General features: G+C 50.0%; 1 protein-coding gene across 1 annotated transcript in view; it reads right to left on the reverse strand.

Moving 5' to 3' along the window:
* Positions 1–19,719, reverse strand: part of SRGAP3 (SLIT-ROBO Rho GTPase activating protein 3) — a 91,375-nt gene that overhangs the window by 20,246 nt on the left and 51,410 nt on the right. Inside the window, exons 4-10 of the mRNA XM_068408482.1 lie at positions 18,493–18,555; positions 13,076–13,261; positions 11,955–12,083; positions 3,778–3,999; positions 3,146–3,264; positions 2,711–2,909; positions 1,602–1,686 (exon numbers count right to left, since the gene is read on the reverse strand). Coding sequence (XP_068264583.1) covers positions 1,602–1,686; positions 2,711–2,909; positions 3,146–3,264; positions 3,778–3,999; positions 11,955–12,083; positions 13,076–13,261; positions 18,493–18,555 — 1,003 coding nt within the window. The remainder of the gene's footprint in view (positions 1–1,601; positions 1,687–2,710; positions 2,910–3,145; positions 3,265–3,777; positions 4,000–11,954; positions 12,084–13,075; positions 13,262–18,492; positions 18,556–19,719) is intronic.

Consider the following 19,719-nt stretch of genomic DNA (forward strand, 5'->3'; position numbering starts at 1 on the left):
GGGACATAAGAGGAAGCATTTGGCTGCACATGCCTCCTTCCTGCTCTCCCTGGCACCTGCGGAAAGCAAGCTTGCAGCCAATTCCTCACTGAAAAAGAAAAGAATTCCACATGAGTGTTTTGCAAACCCAGACTTCTTCCTAATGAGAATCAGCTCACGCTGCAACGCAGCATTTGGCATTTCTGGGCTAAATATTTGCTGAACGCCTACATAGCAGGATGATCCCATGGCCTGGGAGAAACTCGGAACGTTTTCATGTGAAAATCTTCCACGGCTGCTTTTGCACCACTCTAGAGAATTAAAATGCCTGACCCTGCACTATTCCTCCTAAGTATGGCATTAGTACAGCTCTTGTGTGAGAGACCAGGATGGGATCAAATCAATCTTCAACAGATTCATCACTTCTTGCACCGATCCATAGGAGTCTTAGCACTGTCTCCAATAAGCAGAGCTCTTCTCTGCATTAAGATCTGCGATCTCTGGGCAGAGCCTTCTGGTTAAGGTGCTACATAAATACTGAAACTCCTGACAAAAGAAATACGTTAATGGAGCCCTGTGTATGTACCCTTGCAGCCTTCCTTGTGCTCACCTTCTGTGCCTTGACTTGGCTCACTGTTCACTGAGTGGGACATACCCCAGGATCTAACTAGCAGGTGGATTTTAAGGCTAAATAAATTTGGCAGAGAAAATATGTTTGGCAAAATGGCCAACAAAAAGGTTGGGTTTTTTTATTTTTTTTTTTTTTCACTCTGAGCTGAGTCGTCCAGTTTTTGTATTGTTAAAGCACAACCATGGACCGCTTGTGTATTTTAATTTAAATATATTCTCTTCCGTTGGAAAATCAGGACACTAACTCATCTCCGTCTTCTTTACACTGGAAATAATGCAATTTTTTAAAACCCTTTAAAAGAGCTGAAAGCTTCTCCCAGGGACATGGCTGCACATCACTACCCCAGCAGTGGCAGATCCCACCTGGAGCCACGTGCTCCTGCCTCCCTCAGAAGTTACTGCCCCTCTGTTGTATGAAGCCTGTTCGTGTCTATGTGCTCTAAACCAAAATTCTGAAATTATCTGGAGTAATAAAAGCTTGCTGTGGAAAAGTTAGTTTTAAAAACAAGAATGATTTGCAGTTCTGGTTTAGAGCAAGTCGTAAACCTACAGCCAGCAGGGCAAGGGGCCTACCACATCAACAAGGCTGCTGGCAAATCTGTAACGGAGAAGCACAGCATCAAGGACAAGAAAATACCTGTGTTCAGGGCTGCACTAAGGGGGGAAGAAGGGGGAGAGAAAGGGAAAGGGCAGAGGGTTGGCGTGGGTGGGAACCTCTTTGCTGGAGAAGTAACACAGCACTTTGGCACACAGTGTAAGATTCAAACAAATCTCTCTACGTGCACTCCCAAAGACAGGTGGGAAAAGAGTAAAATTCCAGGGAAATAATGATTCTGCACGTCACTGGTTACACTTAGTAGCAGGAGCCAACCACAGAAGCCATCAGTCACTCAGAAAAACACAGACAGCAGGCAAGGCTGAAAGATGAGACCTGGTTTAAAATCATGACGTGTGATGGGAGGTTCCTCCCCGTCCCGAGCCCCGCGACTCACCTTCTCCAAGGGTCTGCTTCAGCAGGTCGTGTTTAGCCTGGAGCTTCGTGATAAGGTTACTGCCATTCAAATACTCTTTAAATTTCTAGAATTAAAAACAAAACAAACAAGGTGAGTTCAGACTCTTGGCAAAAATAGTCCCTAATTGCTGTACACGTCTGCCCGGGGGGCTGCTGGAGGGGGCTCGGCGAGGCTGACAGGCTCTGACAAACCAACACGGTCTAATCACTTCTCGCTGCTCCAGCCACCGTCCTGATGATCTTATCACCCCGGTCTCCTTGGTGCTGCACCTCCTGCAAGCTTTCTTTTGTCAGGCTTCTGGGAATGGCCTGGAAGATCGAAGAGGCTCCCAGCCCGCTGACAGGCGCTCGCCTCTGTGCAAACAAGCGATGCAGAGCGAGAACTCCCCGGGCGCGAGGCCTCCCCAGGGCAGGGACCGTCAGATGCTTTATGCACTGGGTGACACTGGCTGTGCAGCACAGCTCCTCGTTTCACTGTGAGACTGTCTTAACTGGTGGCTTATTACTCACATTTCAAGAACGATAACAGAGCGCCTTAGATCTGCCTGGAGGTGAAGCACCGGCCCAAGGCTGCAGGGGAGACCCAGCACACACACAGCAGCCAGGCCTTGCAAAGCCAGGCCTTGCAAAGCCAGGCTGGCGCAGCTTCCTTCTGTATGAGATGCAAATGACTGTTCCATGCATCCACGGGCCAAGGGCAGACTTCAGCTGTGCAGGCCAGAAAAGGAAGGCTTGGCTGATGGTTCAAAACTGCAAAGGCCTCCAGGGCCAGGCACTGAATGGCGACACACTGCGAGGCTGCCTGGAGCCTGCTGCCCTGCTCTGAGCCACTCCTGCTGAGTTCTGCAAGTTTTCAGTCACAACTGGCTGCTCCAGTTGTTCCTTCAAGAAGAACAAGGCAGACACTGGACTGTCAGTCCATCTGCACTACCCTGCCGCTGAGAAATGCATTCCAACTCCAAATCAGGCAGAAGACAAATACTTAAAGAGACTGAATTGGTTCTTGCTCTTCAGTAATGAGCACCTACAATGGGACTCAGCCCTAGCAATTAATGCTTTGTGTCCTGTATCTCATGAGACGAGACTCACTGTAAAATAGAACATTTCGGTTTCCTGCTGGTTGGCTCTCCTCTTGGCGATGTTTATTTTGCTCATGTAGGTCTCTGACGCAGCTGATTTGACCGACTCAGTGGAGCGACTATGCTGGAAGGCGTCTGAGACATCAAAATCTTCCACCGTCAGCATGTCCTGCAAAGTCTGCATTGTGGCATCCAGAGTTTTTTCGTACCTATCAGAAACAGAAGACAGCACAGTTTTGAAGCAGACTGGGAAAGAGACAGATCTTGAGCCAAAACAAGTGGCCAACAGGCAGCTCCTAGGCACCGGGCTCGCTCCCGCGCTAGCTGTGGTCAGTGGGAGCTCTCAGCACTGTCGCTGGAAGGACCCCACACCCGAGCACACCAGGAAACCCCTGCACAACAGCAAAAGGCTCAGCAATGCTGCCTACGAGGCCAAACACGAGACCCAGAGCAACATCTTACCTCTTCATTCTCTATCTTGAGGGTGGCTAGTCGTGACTGCAGCTGGTGGTACCGCATCAGCAGCTCGGTCTGCACAGGCTGCTGGGCGCTGACCTGACACACCTGGGACAGGAGCGGTGCCAGAGAGAGACAGGAGAGCAGTCAGTGGGTTGTGCACTGGCCAGACATCCACATCTAAATACCTAAATGACTCTCTCCAGCACCCAACAAGCTCCTCGCAGCCTCTAAGGAGGCTGTGTCACCCTAATCAGCAGTGCCCTGGACCTGGGCCAGCACAAAGCATTTTCTACCCGGCATTTGAAAGCTGCACTCTGAAGCCTTCCAATTACAGTGGGTAAATTAAAGCTCCACTTCAGAAATCTGTTGGGCAGCTCAGCTGAGAATCAAACCACAGGCTTCCTAATTGGGAGAGATACGGAGCAAGAGGGAGACTGAAAGGAGGAGCCCTAATGAGCCAAGTGCCTCATTAAGAAAGGGAACACGAATAGCAGTTTGTGAAGACAGCACAGAGGGATAAGGAGTCAGATACAACTTAACGGTGATGGTTAAGAAGAGGAGGAAGCCAGCCCAGGCCGGGCTGCGAGGCACCTGCAGCCCCTCGGGTGAGTACGCTACCTCATCCCCCATGTGAGGCTGGAACTCGAACTTCAGCGGAGGGCAGAAGACCTGGTTGCACATGTCCATGATGGTGTGCTTGTCACTGCGTGCGTCCAGGTTGTCCACGGCGTTCTCGATGATGTCCAGGCCCTCGTGGCGGGAGGTTTCCAGGTTGTACTCGGCAGACAGGTATGTCCTGAACGTCCGAGCGAGGCTGGCGTGGAATCCCAGATCACAGCACTGAGGAACATCAAGGAAGGGGCCGGTCACGCAAACACTCCCACCCTTGTTCTGCACGGTCACGTGTACATCAAACACCAAAAAAAGCATTGTATGTCCCAGAGAAACATCAGCCCTGTCATACCTGGGTGTATTTAACAGCGTACTGCAACACCGTATGAAAAGGCAAGAAGGGAAGAGGACTGAAGGAGAAGAGGTACCAGGGAACAAACCCCTGCGCTGGACCCTCGCCACGGCACCAGGGTTTAATACCTGTCATTTCACTGGGAAGGACACAGACGTTCAAGCAAGGTGGCACCTAAAAACATGCCCTGCAGTATGTGCAAACCCTTTTATCCTCGCTAGAAGCTGCCCTCCTCTCACGATGGAGCAGTTTCTCATGCATAACTGATCGCTCTCATATTCACCTTGGGGAAAATGATAAAACTCGGAGCTAATTGCTGCCAAAATACTGTACATTAGACACAAGCCTGTTTTTAAACTCTCTTCTCAATATAATTGAGTTTGGCATGTTAAGCACAGCAGCAGCAGAGGGGTTTGCTGCTCGGAAAACCTAATCACAGCTGAGCAAAAAGCAACTCCTAGCAACCCCGCTCCCAGTGCCCAGCGGGAGCCCTGGCACAGCGCAGCCCTCCGCAGGGCTCTGCTCCGAGCAGCCTGCCTGGGGAGCGGGGGCAAGGATGGGCACCAAAGAAGCACCCAAAATTTGGAGGTCATCAGATGTTGTTGTGCAGGGAAAGGCAAGGCAGAGAGGCTGCTGGAAGCAGGAGGAGCACAATGGATCAGCCTGAGCCGCACTCCTGGGGCTGTAAGGAGAGCCCAGCAGAAGGGCTGCAGTCCCAAACTGAAGCACACCTATTTCTGGGACATAAGAGACGGCTGGAGTTCCTGACAGAGGACCTAAAGTTAGATAATTATGGTTTTATCCTCTGTGAGGAGTTTTATAACCATATGTCCCCGGTGCACCCCTTCCTGTCTCCCAGCACCGCACCGGTACCGCTGCATGGCACAGCACACCCTGGTCAGCACGGGCGGGTACACCGTGGCACGCTCACGGCCTGAAGCTGTTCGGGTACCTCTGCACACAAGCACTGTGACCTGCAGGGATATGCCTGGGCACAGGAGGGCTGTGGGTCACACGGACACCTCCGTGGGAGGAACAGAGGGGCCCCAGGAGAAACACCTCCCACGGTACGTGGTACCAAAGTAACCATGGCCAGCAAATTACTCTTATCACAGGATATGAAAACTGCCGCAGGACAATTTACATCACAAAAGTTAAGACGCTGCTGCCACACAGATTAAAGAACGAGTAGGCAGTCCTCACTGTCCAGGCTGTAACCAAAACCACCCCGGCAGAGCACGGGCAGGCGTACGGTGAGCACGCTCCAGCCCCAGTGCAGCCCCAGCAAAACCACTGCCAGGAGGACCAGTACGGCACAAAAAGCTACAGAAAAGAGAAGGAAGATTGCTAGTGCAACCCCAACGACCCCAAACAAGACCAACTCTTCCACAGCGGCAGAACTCCTTGTTGGGAACCAGCATTTCAGAGGCCCCTTCTCCAGCTCTACAGCACCCACAGGCAATATTGAACCGATGACGAAAGGCACAAAAAGCGATTCTGCATCAGAACATCAGTACTGATAAAGTGAAACATGAAAACTCAGCTGGTGCCACGAGCAGCTCCAACCACAGAGTCATCCCGGGCTTTCTGCCGATCTGAAGAGACAACCCTCAGCTCAGATCAAGTCACAGGCAGAGCTGTATTTCTAAAAGCAGCAGTAAAACCACCACGGGCCGGCTCCCGCTCGCAGATCCACAGGCCTGTCCCCATCGAGCCTTTTAAAGCAGTGAAACCACACGTGCAATAATGAGGATTTTTGCAGGAATGGTCATAATCCACCATTTATCCTGCTTCTATTTAGTTCTCAATATTTAGCACGTTTCCCAGCGCACCTCCTAACCCCTCACTGTCGTTCTCTCCCACCCCCTTGGAAATTATTGCTACTTGGCTAGAAAAAAATAATACCAGGAGAAATATCTGCCACTGTTCAAGGGTGGGAATTCCCAAAGCATACAAGACTGAGCTACTGCAAAGGAAAACTGCTGAACGCCGCAGAACCCGAGGAGACAGGGCTCAGGGTGATGACAGATGCTCTTCAGAAAAAATTCCATGTGAAATCTTCCCTTTACTGTGAACGCCGAGCTCGCGCTGAAGCTGGCAGCTATTCACAATGCCCAGAAATGGGTCACTGCTGAACACCAGGGCAGGCGCTTTCCTTACACGCTGCAGCTCCTGAAGTCTCTGGTGATTAGCACTGGGCCGGCTGCTTCACACATCAGTGCCCAGAGAAGAAAAGACAGAGCAGGGACTTCCACGAAATTCTCAGAGAAACACACAAAGGGGAAGGGAAAAGAAAGAAAAAAAAAAGACTTCAAACTCCTGCTCCCAGCTCCAGAACAAATGGCATTTTCTCCCCCCTCTCATCCCTTTGATGGAAAATAAATTAGAACCACAAGTAATAATCCTTAGCACTTCTGCAGCGCCTTTCATCTGGAGAGCTCAAAGCTCTCCGTGTATGAATTCATTATGTCTGGTAACACCCCTGCAAGGGGTGAAAATATTACAGTGTTCAACTCGAGAAATAAGCCGACACCTCAGAGGTTCAGCAAGCTGCTGTTGGCCAAAACGCCATGGAAGCAGCCAAATCTGTGCGTGTGTCTCCCACCACCCACCGCTGAGCGGCAGAGGACCACCAGTGCCCATTAACCCCAGTGCCAGGAACCCCGTTTTAGACACAGGAGTGGAAGCAGAGATAGGAAAAGGTTTGCCCAAAGCCAGGAGGAAAGCCAGCGAGTCCTCAGACCTGCTTGAGCATCTCAACATCTTCTCTCAGGCAAGAGAGGCACGACACTGATCACATCCGAGGCACCAAACTGCACTGGCACAGGAAAACAAGAAACATTTTGAGAACAAGGCAGCACCCTGTGGGTGGAAAACATGGGAGTCTGAACTGCTGCCCAGACCTGCGATGAACTTCAGTCGCTGCCCATCGGCGGGCAGAGCTGCCCCGTCCTGCGGGATGGGCAGACGTCCCCGCTGCTCCCTTCGCCCCCCGCGTACCCGGGCAGGCTGACAACGCTGGGTGCTGTGTGAGAGCCTAACTCACACCTGAAAGTATCTTCAGATCTTAGGAGGAATGTTCAAAGACAACACAAACTGCTTCTGTTCTCATCCGTTTTTACGGAGAACATTTAGTTGCTAAGTGTTAAATATGCAGAAAACAAAACGGTTACACCTCTGCAGCCTGCAGCCACCACACTTCCCTCAAAGCAAAACAGCGCCAAAGCAAACCCTGTTACAAAAGGTATTCCAGCCAAGTATGACAAATGCTGGTAAAAAAGCAACGCTCCCCCGCAACAAAGAGGCTCTGCACACTGCAAGATGGACCCAGGCAGCAACGGAAATTAAACCACGCCAGGAGAAGGCAGAAAGGGCTGAGACGCATCAGCAGCCACAAATAATTGCTCAGAAAAGACGGGCAGAAGCAAAGAAACGCGAGGGCTGTCTGCCTTTGATGGGTGCTGCCCCCAATATTCCCCTGCAAGGTTGGTGCCGGGTGGGAGGTGGCTATGGGGGACGCTGAGGTGCTCACTGCACTGCACCCGGGGGGCACTGACCTTCTGGGCACTGAGAAGCGGCTGTGGCAGAGCACGTAATCTGTCATGGCACGGTAAATGGGGGACCATCAGGTTTTTGCAGTCTGAGGCCAAGCATCTCCTACACCCGGTGACAAGTACATGTTTTTAAAGTGCGCCCTGAACCGAGTGAAGGGTCCCCCATGCACGCCACGGCCTGGCTCGCAGTTACCATAAATCTCTTTCAAAGGAACAGTCTTGGTCCATCAAGTTCAGTGTTTTGCCGAGGCAGCAACCACGACAAACCCCTGAACAACTGACTGATTTTTAGCCAGACGGGGAATGATGTGTGGATACCGCAGGGGAAGGACAGGATCCTCCCTGACCCTTGCAGTAATCAACTCATGCCCTGGAGCTGAGATTTGATTATTTCTAATCAAAGGTTCCTTAACTATAAATATTACAGAGCCAAACACTATGTAGTCCTTTTCAAAATCTAGCTATAGTTAATTAACTCCATGGTCTCTGGAGTACGTTTCTTTCTGGAGGATTTGTAACCTGCATTTTATTTTGCTCCTTAATCTCTGTATAGTGCTCCCTCTCCCTCGTATATTTTCTTAGGGCTTTTTAATGGAGTGCTTGGTGGTTTGGGTGTTTGGGGGATCATGGTTTTTGTTTGTTTGGGGGGTGATGGTGGTGTTTTGGTTTGGTTTGGTTTTGTTTGGTTAAGATGAACGCATTGGTAAATGAATCTGTTAAAGGACACGAAGTCCTTGAGGCTATTCTGCCAAGCTGCTGGGAAAAGCAGCTGAAAGTGTCAAGAAATTCTTTTCTCTAAAGGAAAGTACTGTTGCTTTTTTGTACCAAGCTAACAAGGTCTGTCAGACAAAGACTGCTCATGGTCTCCAGGCAGGAAAATTTACAGACTGCATGACACTTCTAAATCATAAAACAATTAGCACATGTGCCTAATTAATTTAGCAAGCCAACGCCAATGTCTGTGGTATCCATGTGAGGAATAAATTGTTTACCAGGTGCAAACTTTGGCAAAAAAATGTAATTTTGTCGTATTATTAAAGCTGGGGCATATTATTAAACCCAGTGGCAGGGAGAGCTGAGTGGCTCGGGTGCTGTGGGCTGCCGGTGGCATCCCCAAACCGCCGCCTCTGCGGGAAACCGGGTAACAGGGACCCAGCAGCCGTGCGGTAGAGATGCATGATGGTGCAGTGACAGTGGTGCTTTGCATGGAGTTTCCATGACAAAACGTACCTGGCTCTTCGGCTGGCAGGAGCCTGCTATCTGGCAGAAAGCCCACTCAAAGGAGAGCACGGGAGGAACCTCTGCGCCTTTGTGGAGCTGCAAGGCTCTCTATGCTGGAAAAACTGCTTCAAACAACAAAGCAAACCCCCAAAAGAGACCCTCTGCTTGTATTAATGAGTATCTCTTCATTAAAGCCAGCGGCGTCACGCAGAGCTACCCAGGCCGGGGGAACATCCCCATGCAATCACACAGGGAAAGCGCCGCACAGAGCCAAGCTGCTGCCTGCGCTGGGCTCTGCGGGCACAGACGGGCCCAGGCAACAGCCACTGCCTGAAACAACGACAGCGTGAGAGGCAAGAGGTGCCTAAAACCAGAACCTAATGAAATGGTCTGTGGCTGCAGCACCTCGGAGGCTCCCTCTTGTTCGGGAGGCTGAACCACGCACACGGAATACAGCCACGGTGTCTGACCGCCCAGCCCAGCCGGGCCCAACTGCCCAGCTCAGCCCAGCCAGGCCCAACAGCCCAGCTCAGCCAGGCCCGACAGCCCAGCTCAGCCAGGCCCGACAGCCCAGCTCAGCATTTATACAACCATTATATTTTCTGGCCTCTACCCTCTTTACATTGCTGCTAATCCTAGAGCTGTGCTGTGAGGTGAGTAAAGCCAACTGAAGATTTTTGGCATAACAATTTAGACTGCTGTTTGTTTCCTAACTTGACTAAGCATCACTTGACCATGTGAAAAACAACAATGCCATCAGCTAAGTTTTCTAGGGACCAAACAATTTGGCAGTAACGTGTAATACTAAATTCCTCGGAATTCCCTTCATTTACTTGCTTGTTTGTCTCAGATGTGGCAAACACACCAACCCGCAGGGAAGCAAGCTGCTGTTTCAAAAGGATTTACAGGAGGCTGAACAAGTGTTGGTGGATCAGTACGTATTGACACCGACTGCTACACTCTACTCTGCTAAATCCAGCGATATCTTTCATGTGACCACTTCAAACTATTTTGCAGCCATTTCACAGGGAACTCCAGAGGGATGGGTAAGCAGCTTTATCTCCACTTCACATACATGGCCAAAGAGATTAACTCGGTCACGTAGTTAATGACAGAAATAAGAGACGAGCCCAGGCGTTTATTATAAACATCTTTTGAGGGAAGAGGCACAACGGTGTACTTTAAGCCCAAGGCTAATTTGATCTGTCCCTATATTCTTCTCTTCCTTTCTAAAGGACAAAACAAAAAGGCCACTGGAGACAGAGGGAGGGACAGACACGCTCTGTGCCACTTCACGGCTCCTCTGATCGAGTTTTACATTTCTCATTAAAAGCGAAGCCCCGGGAGGACTCTCGCCCTCTCCCCGAGCAGCTGGGGCCCTCTTCCTCGCCAGAGCGGGAGATTAGCAGGACGGCTTTGTTATGAAAGTCACCACTCTGCGGTGATGCTGAGGGCACGAGAAATGTCAAGGCTGGGCCTAACAGATGACACTGAGCCATCTGGGATTTGGGGGAAATGCTGCTAAATTAGCTGCTCCAGTGTCCTGACGGTTCAGATTTGCGTACAAATCAAAAAACTGCACGTGGCAATTTGTGCTTGATATGAAGGGTGTGCGAGAGCTCCCCCGCCCCGCTATGTCCCGGGAAGACAGGCCGGTACATCGTTAATCATCGCCCTTGTGACGCTCCTTCTTCTGGAGCGGGCTGAAACCCTTCTTGCCGTGCTCTTGGAAAATACATTGAATTTGTACAAAAGTCTGTTCAAATAAACTGCTCTTCCTCTGGGGATTTAAAATTAGGACACCTGTGTGCAGCTCACACATCCTATATTTTGTTTTCTTTGGTGAACAGAATACATAATTAGGGGAATTTAGCCGCACAGAGTTAAAGATGCTTTAGTTAAAGCCCCCTGAAGGGATTCCTGGAGTGAAAAGCCAACTGCTGACTCCAGTGGAAGTGTCAGCAAGGAAATAAAGTTGGGAGGAATAATATAAACAGCCAGAACTAAAACAGAACTCAGCAACTCTCCAGGAAATCAAAGTTCCCAAAAGTCCAAGAAAACAAGTCATTCTTACTTAAAAAAAATAAATAAATGAGAGAGAAAATATACACAACAAAAGCAGAAACCCCACAGATAAAACAAGGTGTTATCACACCTTGCTATTCAAATGTCTCCATGATCAAGTTATTAGTTTTTTAATATGGCTAAATACATCTTAAATAATAAAGAAAACAAAAAGGACGTGCTAAGAATATTTTAGCATATCTCAAAATCTTGGAATCATCAGAGGGTCCGCATCAGACTTGCTTTAATTAGTGCTTAGAAGAATAAATATATGTTAGTGGGTTAGTAAAGGAGTTAAACACTCCAGCGCATTTTTAAATCATACATTTAGGTAATGATGAAGCCAGAGACTAACTCAGTACTTATAGATCAGTTATTTATGTGCTCAGTGATGCAACTCTAGCAGGAAGCAGCTCTGCATCGCGCAATCTATACCGCTATGAAGAAGCCTATTAAAGGAAGAAATGGAAATCTCTTCTCTCGAATCATTTAAAAGCAGTTCACAGGAGTCGCTGATACACACACGCGTTCGGTTCCTACCATCACTACGAAAGCTGCTTCCAGCAGCTCCTGCCCTGAGGCTACTCCCTGCAATGAGCACCTTGGATACACCTCAGCCAGCGCCTTCCCAGCTAGGAAAGCACTTCCCCGTGTGCTGGCAGGGGGTTGGACAAGATGATCTTTAAAGGTCCCTTCTGACCCAAAGCATTCTATGGTTCTATCCCTCCCATGTAATGGCAGCTCCAGCTCTGCTCATAAATGCCTACATCAACTGGGGGGAAAGTCAAATGTGTGTACGCAGCTGGGAGGAAAAAACCACCACAGGGGAAAAAAAATAATCCAAATTTACAGCACATTTTAAAGCCCCAACAAATAACCGTTCATTACCACTTCATGAGAGTGCATTTAAGGACCAAACCATGTTTAAGATTTAGCCGTGCCCTCATCAGCAGAAAACAGGCAGGGTGCACGCAGGGGGGGGAGGCACTTACATCGATGAGGTCAGAGACGTCGTGGATGTAGTATTTACTGACGGCTGCGTTGGTGGCTGCCAGGTTCAGCAGGTAGTCGTTCCTGGCCTTAGTACACTTCAGCTTGTTTTCAGAGTACTTGGCTTGTCTCTGAAAAAGCAAAATGGAGTGTCAGAGCACAAATAGGATGCTGCTTGCACAGCTTCTCTTGCCGCAGGGCCCCACAGCTGGGGTGTGATGGGTTAATTAATAAAACTTGGTATCAGGTATGAAAACAGGCACCCTTGCCAGGATGGAGATCACATCTGAACATCCCTGGTACCGCCAGCCAAGGCACAACGAGCGCGTTCTGCTCCAGCGTACCCAGTGCTTCCCGAGCACAGCTGCTCCTCCTTTATCTGTGCAGTCATGGAGGTTCTGGCATCAATCAAAATTAGAGGGCCAAATTTTCCTCCCAGATACGCTGACATACGTTTGGATTTGCTCCAGGTTTATGCAGCTGTATCAAAGTGGAATCTGGCCCAGAGGCCCAAGCTACAAAATTCAGAACAGGACCCAGAATCCAACACTCTGCAGGAAAGCAGATGTGCTCAGGTCTGGGGCATTTGCTCAGGCAGAGCACTAGTCTAAAGGTTTAGCACAAAAGATTAACCCTTCAAAGCAGCATGCTGCTAGACAATGCCCCAGTGCTGGGTCACCACGCGAGCAGGCGCGTCCCGGCTGGGGATGCTATTGCTTTTTCTCCAAATTTAACAGAAAAATTACAGTTTTGGGAGCTCCTGAGATCTGGGGGGATTTGCTGGAGCCAGAATGGAGTTAAGTGTTTTGACTGGCAAAGGCAACTAAATGCTGCACTTTAACTCCCAGACAGTTCACAGAGGAAGAAACACTGTTATTTTATATATCTGACCCCTTTTTTGCCTGCCACGAGTCTCTGACTGAAGGAACCCTGAGACAGCTATTGCTCATTGTTAAAAGCGCTTTTTTTTTAAAAAAAAAAAATAAGCCATGAACAAACCACAGCCCCCCCGTAGCTGAGTCCTGTGTCTGGACCACAAAGCATCGCTGTGCCACACCAGACACATGGGTGGGCCGCCCTCCTCGGCTCCCAGCACGGCTCCCCGTCCTTCCCTCTCACCCACCTTCTCCTTCATCTTCTCGATCTTCTTGACGGAGCTCCGCCGCTGAGGCCTGTCCTCGTGCCGCAGCAGGTTCACGCTGATGTCCCCTGACTTGTTGAACTGCTTTTCCTCCTGCTTCTCCGCCTCCTTCAGCTTGCTCTCAGCGCTGATGCTTTCCGCGTGATACATGTGGTAGGTCTTCATCACCTGAGGACACAGAAGTTTGTGAGTCTCCAGCCACACGAAGCGTCAGTGCATGAGAAGATGGCGGCCGTGGGCAGCGTGGAGCAGTCCCAGCTGTGCCAGGGCTGCTGGAGGCCACTACAGCACTAAGGAACAACCAGGTGGGAAGAAAAAGCCCGTAAAATTAACTCACCACCAGCCCTATTTCGAAATGGCACAGAGCTGGTGTGAGAACCGTTATCCCCACTCAGTCCCCGCTGCAGGGACAGGCTGAGATGTGCCTCCAGCACACATCTACCTTCAAAGAGCGCTGTGTTCTTCCTACAGGTAAATGAGAAATAACTTCCAGGGCTTTGCAGCTGGGATAAGGGTCTCCATGACAAGAGACTGTGAGGAGGCCAAAGTCAACCTGAAGTCACTTTTGACCCAACCCCTCTGTTTCTACACTTGAACTTGCCAAGCCAACCCATGAACATAACCCCTGCTCTACCATCCTGGCCCTAGATCCCATCTTGAAGGTGAAGGACCTGGAATTTCCAAGCAGAAATGGAGTTTGTCTCCTATCACCACTTAATTGTCCTCTTGCTGCCGTCAGCAAGCACAGTCACTGCCAGGGGGGACTGCAGCAACACCTAGTCCTTTAAATTCAGGATCAGTGACTCTGGATAGACGATGCTGATCTACCGCCAGGAAAGCTCCTGCAGGCAGAACTTCCACCACAGCCTTTCCTTTGAGATACAAAAGCCCAAAGGGCACGTTGTGATCTGGCAAGAGGAACACATCTGCTCTTCTCTCTTTATGCCTTTAGTCACGTTGTCCCCTTTCATCATCTCCCTTCAGGATCTGGATGGTTTATTTCACATCGCCCTGACAAGGCTCGAGCTGCCTGACTTCTCGCTGAAGATCAGTCTCACGCAAAGCGCCTGGGCACCACCGGCAGCGGCACGGGGACAGGCTTGCCTCGAGGCCCAGGGAGCAGGAACCCACAAAAGCAGAGTAACTTTGCACAAGCCTTCATGAAAAAAACACAGAGTTTTCCTCAGCTGCGGGCATCAGCAGGAACCAGGAGTGTTTAACTTGGACCAGGTTAGGCTGAAACATACAATCTCTCCCCTTGCCAAGGACAAACAGTAGCCACAAATGAGCTCCGAGTGCTGCGTCGAAGCCCGCACAAACGTGCCATCACTGGGTATGTAAAATTGATGTACTGGTACATCAATTTTAGGCAACTGCAAGGAATAGTAAGCAAAGGCTTGTGCCTTGTTTCTGAGCTGCTTTATTTCAAAATCCTGCAAATTCTAACACAGATTCAAGCCACCTGTTTCAAACTGCAGTTTCTGCAGCGAACATCACAGGGCACGCACAAAACAGACAACTTCTGGGTTCTTCCTAAGGAGAAAGACTAGAGGGCTTCGCTGAGCCCTCCTCATCTTCGCTGCCTCCATCTCCTTGTGAAAGACTCAGAGGAAAGTGAAGAAGAAACGTCCTGCACTTGAGTGCAGTCGGGAAGCAATGAGAGAGGTTTCCCCAGCACCCAGAGAGGCCCCAATGCAACGGAAAAGCCCAACAATTAAACCATGGTCCAAACTGCGTGATTTTTGTGAAATCTAGAGGTTATGAGAAGGTTACCCAGCCAGAAAAACCTGAGCACAACTCAGCGCTTGTCTCCGTTCACCCACGGCCATGCCCCCCTGCCCCAGGCGCTGCTGGAACCCCTTTTCCCATCGACTCCAACGGCTGCACGAGGAACGTCGGCAGCCGGAGCACGAGGCAGGACCCCACCGCTGTACGGTACCTGTGCACAAGCTCTTATTGATCTATTTGTGAAGGACCGGAGAAACTTTCCCTAACAAAGGCTCTTCTCCCTTCTCTGTAATTTATCCCTGCTTAAACCTGAAAAGGTAACGTGGGAACCAGGTTTAAAGCTTCTCTAAAAGCCTCTTTAACAAAGTGCAAAGGACCTAACGTGATCATGTTAAAATATTTTCCCCAGACTTCAGCATCCATGTCGCTGAAATAGACGCCTTGAACAGCTCGCTGTGTTGACCGTGTTCCTCACCAGCTGCCACGCAGCACAGCTCGCGCTTGGAAATTCAGGGGGTATTTCTGTTTGGTTTAATATCTGCCTTAATTTTGAACGGGGACTACCTGCACTGCAGCCATCAGCCCTTTGATCCGCGATTCCCCCGTGCCTTCTCGGCGCTTGCCGTTGAGTCACGCTGTCCCTGCCTTACACTCGTGCCATAAAGAAAACCTGCCACAGCTGCATCCCCGGGATCTTTTATGCAAATAAGTTAATTAGCTGCAGGGGAGGAAGAAAAATATGTTCCAATGTTCATTAGTTATTTAACAACACCAGTTGTGTTTTCCAATATTAATAACACGTTCTGATAAAGGCCATTGCCAAAATACTGCCCCTAAAGGGCACTGTTTGCTGTCTTCAGCTAGAAGCACTTTATATTTCTAACCAGCTCGTCATTAAGGTTCTGACCCAGCAAAGCAGCCAGATCAGGAACGGGGTGACCCATGTCAAGCACATGCTTAGGCCCTCCTGAAGTCGAGGAGACCAACACACAAGCCCAGATGAGCGTGGCCACAGGCGAAAGCCTGCCCCAAACCCCAGCCCCCTCCTCTTTGGATGGAGCCCATGGCACGACCTAAGGGACACCCACGGCGTAAGGTCTGAGAAAGGGACGAGTCCATCAGACCGACGGACACTAACCTCCATCTCCCTGGTCTTTTAGGAAGGCATGAAAGCAAATGTGTTCTTTTCAGAGGATTTCTGTGGCGTGATACAGAGCAACACATCAGCGCGTTCGTACCGTGCGATGCAGTCAGCCATTTCCAGAGTGTGACACTCACACAGTGCTCTGGAGTTACCGTTTTTCTTACCCTAATCTTGGCCTGACTTCTTCAGACAGGAATGCATACAACACAGAAAGGGACCTGTGAGCAGAGGAGCAAAGAACCTCCAGCCTTCACAGACTCCAAGGTGATATCTGTCTGCTGGAGTCTGTAAGCAGGAATCAAAAGCACGAAGCTGGCTTTAATTCACAGTTAAATTATTTCTGTGCCAAACTATTCACAAGAAACTCCTACTTCAGAACGAAAGTCATCTACTTCCTTTTTAATTAAAATCAGCGTGGTTTTGGGGTTTAGTTCTTTCCACACAAAGAGTCCACAGGGTGACTTGCATCAGAACAGCAACAAGGCTGAATTAAAATCAATTTAGCTATTCTGGCTTAAGTTTGAGACAGTGAATGCCCGAGAAGCCTGTAAAAACTATATAGTTTCCACAGATGCACAGAATTCCCCTCTGAAGGGCTTAGAAAGCCGCCTAGCCAGGGCACAGATGTGATATGGGCACAAGGCTTGGCCACAGGCAGGACAAACGACAGCAGACAGATGACATTTACAAGCAGCAGCTCGGTGTCCTTTGAGCCAGGGGTCCTTGTCCTGTGCCTGGTTCTGTCGGCAGCCGCGGGTATCGAACGTGCTGCTCCTGGGTACCCGTGCTGCAGCGCACACGCCAGCAGCGGGGCAGTCCTGACGACGTTCCACAACACCACCAGCACGCCGGGCCAACCCGCGAGCCCAGCATGCAATCAAGCCTGTTTCACCCCGTGTCTCAAGGACAGAAAACCAGCCTGGAGGGGAGCTGGTTTGCACTGAACAGATTTAAGATGATCCTGTTTGCCTAACAGAGCCTGCTTTTTCTTCACATTTCATCATCATTTCCGAAATAAGCGTGTCTCTTGCCTGCTCCTTCCCAGCCGGATGACACAGTCGGTTTGTTATCTCGGCAGCAAGGTCAGTTCAAAGAAAACACAAAGCTCTTCCAGCCGTTCCAGTCTGTTTCACCACTCAAACACATTCTGCTCAGCATGGGAATGGGGGGAAATCTCAGCTCCAGTGAAGAGGAGTTGCTCCCGCTGAGTCTGCAGCAAAAAGTTCCTCTCTGTGCTCTTTGGCCATGCTTCAGACCTCTGCACACTCCTGATCCTCAGACTGACCTACCCACGGCCCTCAGGTGATGCTCCTGTCCCGTGTCGGGGCGCTGCGTACACTGGTCCACAGGTATTAAGGTCAGCCCAGCCCTTGTTAGCCTTTCCTTGTTTTGCATCTGTCATGCTGCTGTTGTAATTAATCTTAATTAGTCACCACCACTAACACAGCTTGTGACATTCAACCATCAACAACGCCCTCCCAAATCTCACACAGGCTTTTTCATCCAACCTGGCTGTCCACCCACACTGCAGGTCTCACAAAAACTGAATCCTTCAACAACCAATGCAGAAACGAACCTGTTAAGAGAAGATTTATGGCAGAAATTTCAAGTATCATTCATGCTCTGCTGTTTAGGCCTATTTTTCAAAAAGATAGAATAAAATTATTCTTCAGGAATAAACCTACTCCAGAGTTATTTATGTACCAGTGACAGATACAACCAAAGAAAGAAAATATATCATCTCAATTTTCCAGCACAAGACAGACTTTATATTGCTTTGTTGATCCTAAACCACAAATAAAATTTAAAAAGCCAATTGCTACAGGGTAAGAGACAGAAGCAACACAAAGACATTTACTGCCCTACTATGAAAATCCACTTGAAGAGCAATGTCCTGAATAACAGCGTACGACCTCACCCGGAGGCACAGAGACAGCTCCACAACCCAAGTGCTCCCCGGAGCAGGGAGACGGAGCTGAGAGCACAGGAGCTAGAAGTTTTATGCATTCCTCAGCAGGAGGTCATGTCCAGCCATCATCCACACGCCACCAGACTCACACGAGCAGGTTTCAGCCACAAATTAGCACTGCCAACTCCGAGCACAACTTCTGAGCCGTTAGCGCCTGGCAGAAATCACCAACCGAGGGAGAAATTAAAAGGGGCCTAAAGGCAACAGGGTGTAGGAGGCCCGGCAGGTGAGAGCATTACAGACACCCGGGATCATGCCCAAAACATCTCCGTTTGTGCTGAAGTGAAGCACTCAGATGGCATGATCCACCGCCCGACGCAGCCGCAGGAGCCCTTCACGGTAGAGCTGCTGGGAAATCCTCCTCTGCTGCCGTCAGAACCAGTGAAGGGTGAAACGCTCCTCACAAATGCAAGAGGAACCCACAGGCTGCATCGCAGGACGGCCGGAGGGAGGATGAGCCTCCTCAGGTCCCTGACACGTTGAACAGACATTTTGCTCTAACAAATGACACGGCCTGCGCTCCCCTCGCTGCACGGATAGGATCAGCTCATTACTCACCGTGTAAAGCTCATTGGTGACTTTCAGGAGCTCTTCATGCATCTGTAAGCCAATCTCCTTACTCTGGAAGACAAAAAGAAGAAGAGTTGAGACTCTTATGCTCACAACATGCATTTCTGAACGGAAAACACATTTTGGAGGGAAAAGTAAAACTATGACTTCCAAATACTCCCTGCACATGCATCTTAACCCTTTTCTCCCAGCTGCATTCACAAGACCGTCTGCACACGCTGTGGACAGTGCTGTGATAGCACTGCCCTGCCAGCAGCACGTCCTGGGCTGTGGTCAGCAGCAGAAGCACGTTGCCCCCAAGGCCCTGCGCAGGTCGAGCGCCGGCAGCAGCACGCAGACGCTCAGCCCTCGCTCCGAACACTCCCAGCACACCATGGCTCCAGAGGACCTCACGCCACTCGAAGGGCATCAAACTCTGGACGTAGACAGGAGGCATGGAAAGGGGGAACGGGGTCCCTGCAAATGCCCACGTCAAACTCGGGAAGAAGAAAGGAGGAGATGGGTTTTTCCCCAACTAGCTGATCAAAGGCACGCAGAAGGTCTCCAATGCTGCCAGAGTACTGGCAGGGACAGCATGGCACCAGCAGAAGGAACAGAGTCTGGGGACTGGCGAGCTGGTCGGACTGGGAAGCAGTGAGTTGTTGTTCTCTTTTCTTACACCAAGTGACCAACCCGATCCTGACAAAGCCAGAAGTGCTTGTTCCCAGCCCTGCCACCCCCATGCCCAAGCGGATCCTGCTAATCCCCAGCAGAGGCTTTCACACCCATCCCACAGAGAACAAAACTACAGCAACCCCTCTCATGCCTGTAGGGTTTTTCTGTCCTCCTTTCAGCTGACAAGGGAATGGGTGGACCTTGGCAGCACAACTGGCTTCTGGTAATGCCCGTCTCAAATACCTTCTGCCCCCTCAGAGATCTGCCCTCTCCTGCTCCCTGCCAAACACGAGACTTGCCGTTCTTTGCTCTGCAGTGGAGTTAACAAAGCCACGTACATTTTCATTCGAGACATTATTTTAAAAAAACAAACCAGCCCTGCAGCATGAGAAATGCCCCAGGGGCCTTATTTATCCCACTTCAGAAATCCTGTCTAATATCCTTCCTGTGCCGGGAGCTCAAAAGCCATCAGCAGCAGGGCTGCCAATCCACATCTGGGCTCCGTTTTTCCCATTTCTAAACACTAAAACCAAAATACAGATGGTCTCCTCTTCCAATCTG

This window comes from Nyctibius grandis, chromosome 10, assembly GCF_013368605.1.
Source record: "Nyctibius grandis isolate bNycGra1 chromosome 10, bNycGra1.pri, whole genome shotgun sequence".
NCBI classification, from domain to species: Eukaryota; Metazoa; Chordata; class Aves; order Nyctibiiformes; family Nyctibiidae; genus Nyctibius; species Nyctibius grandis.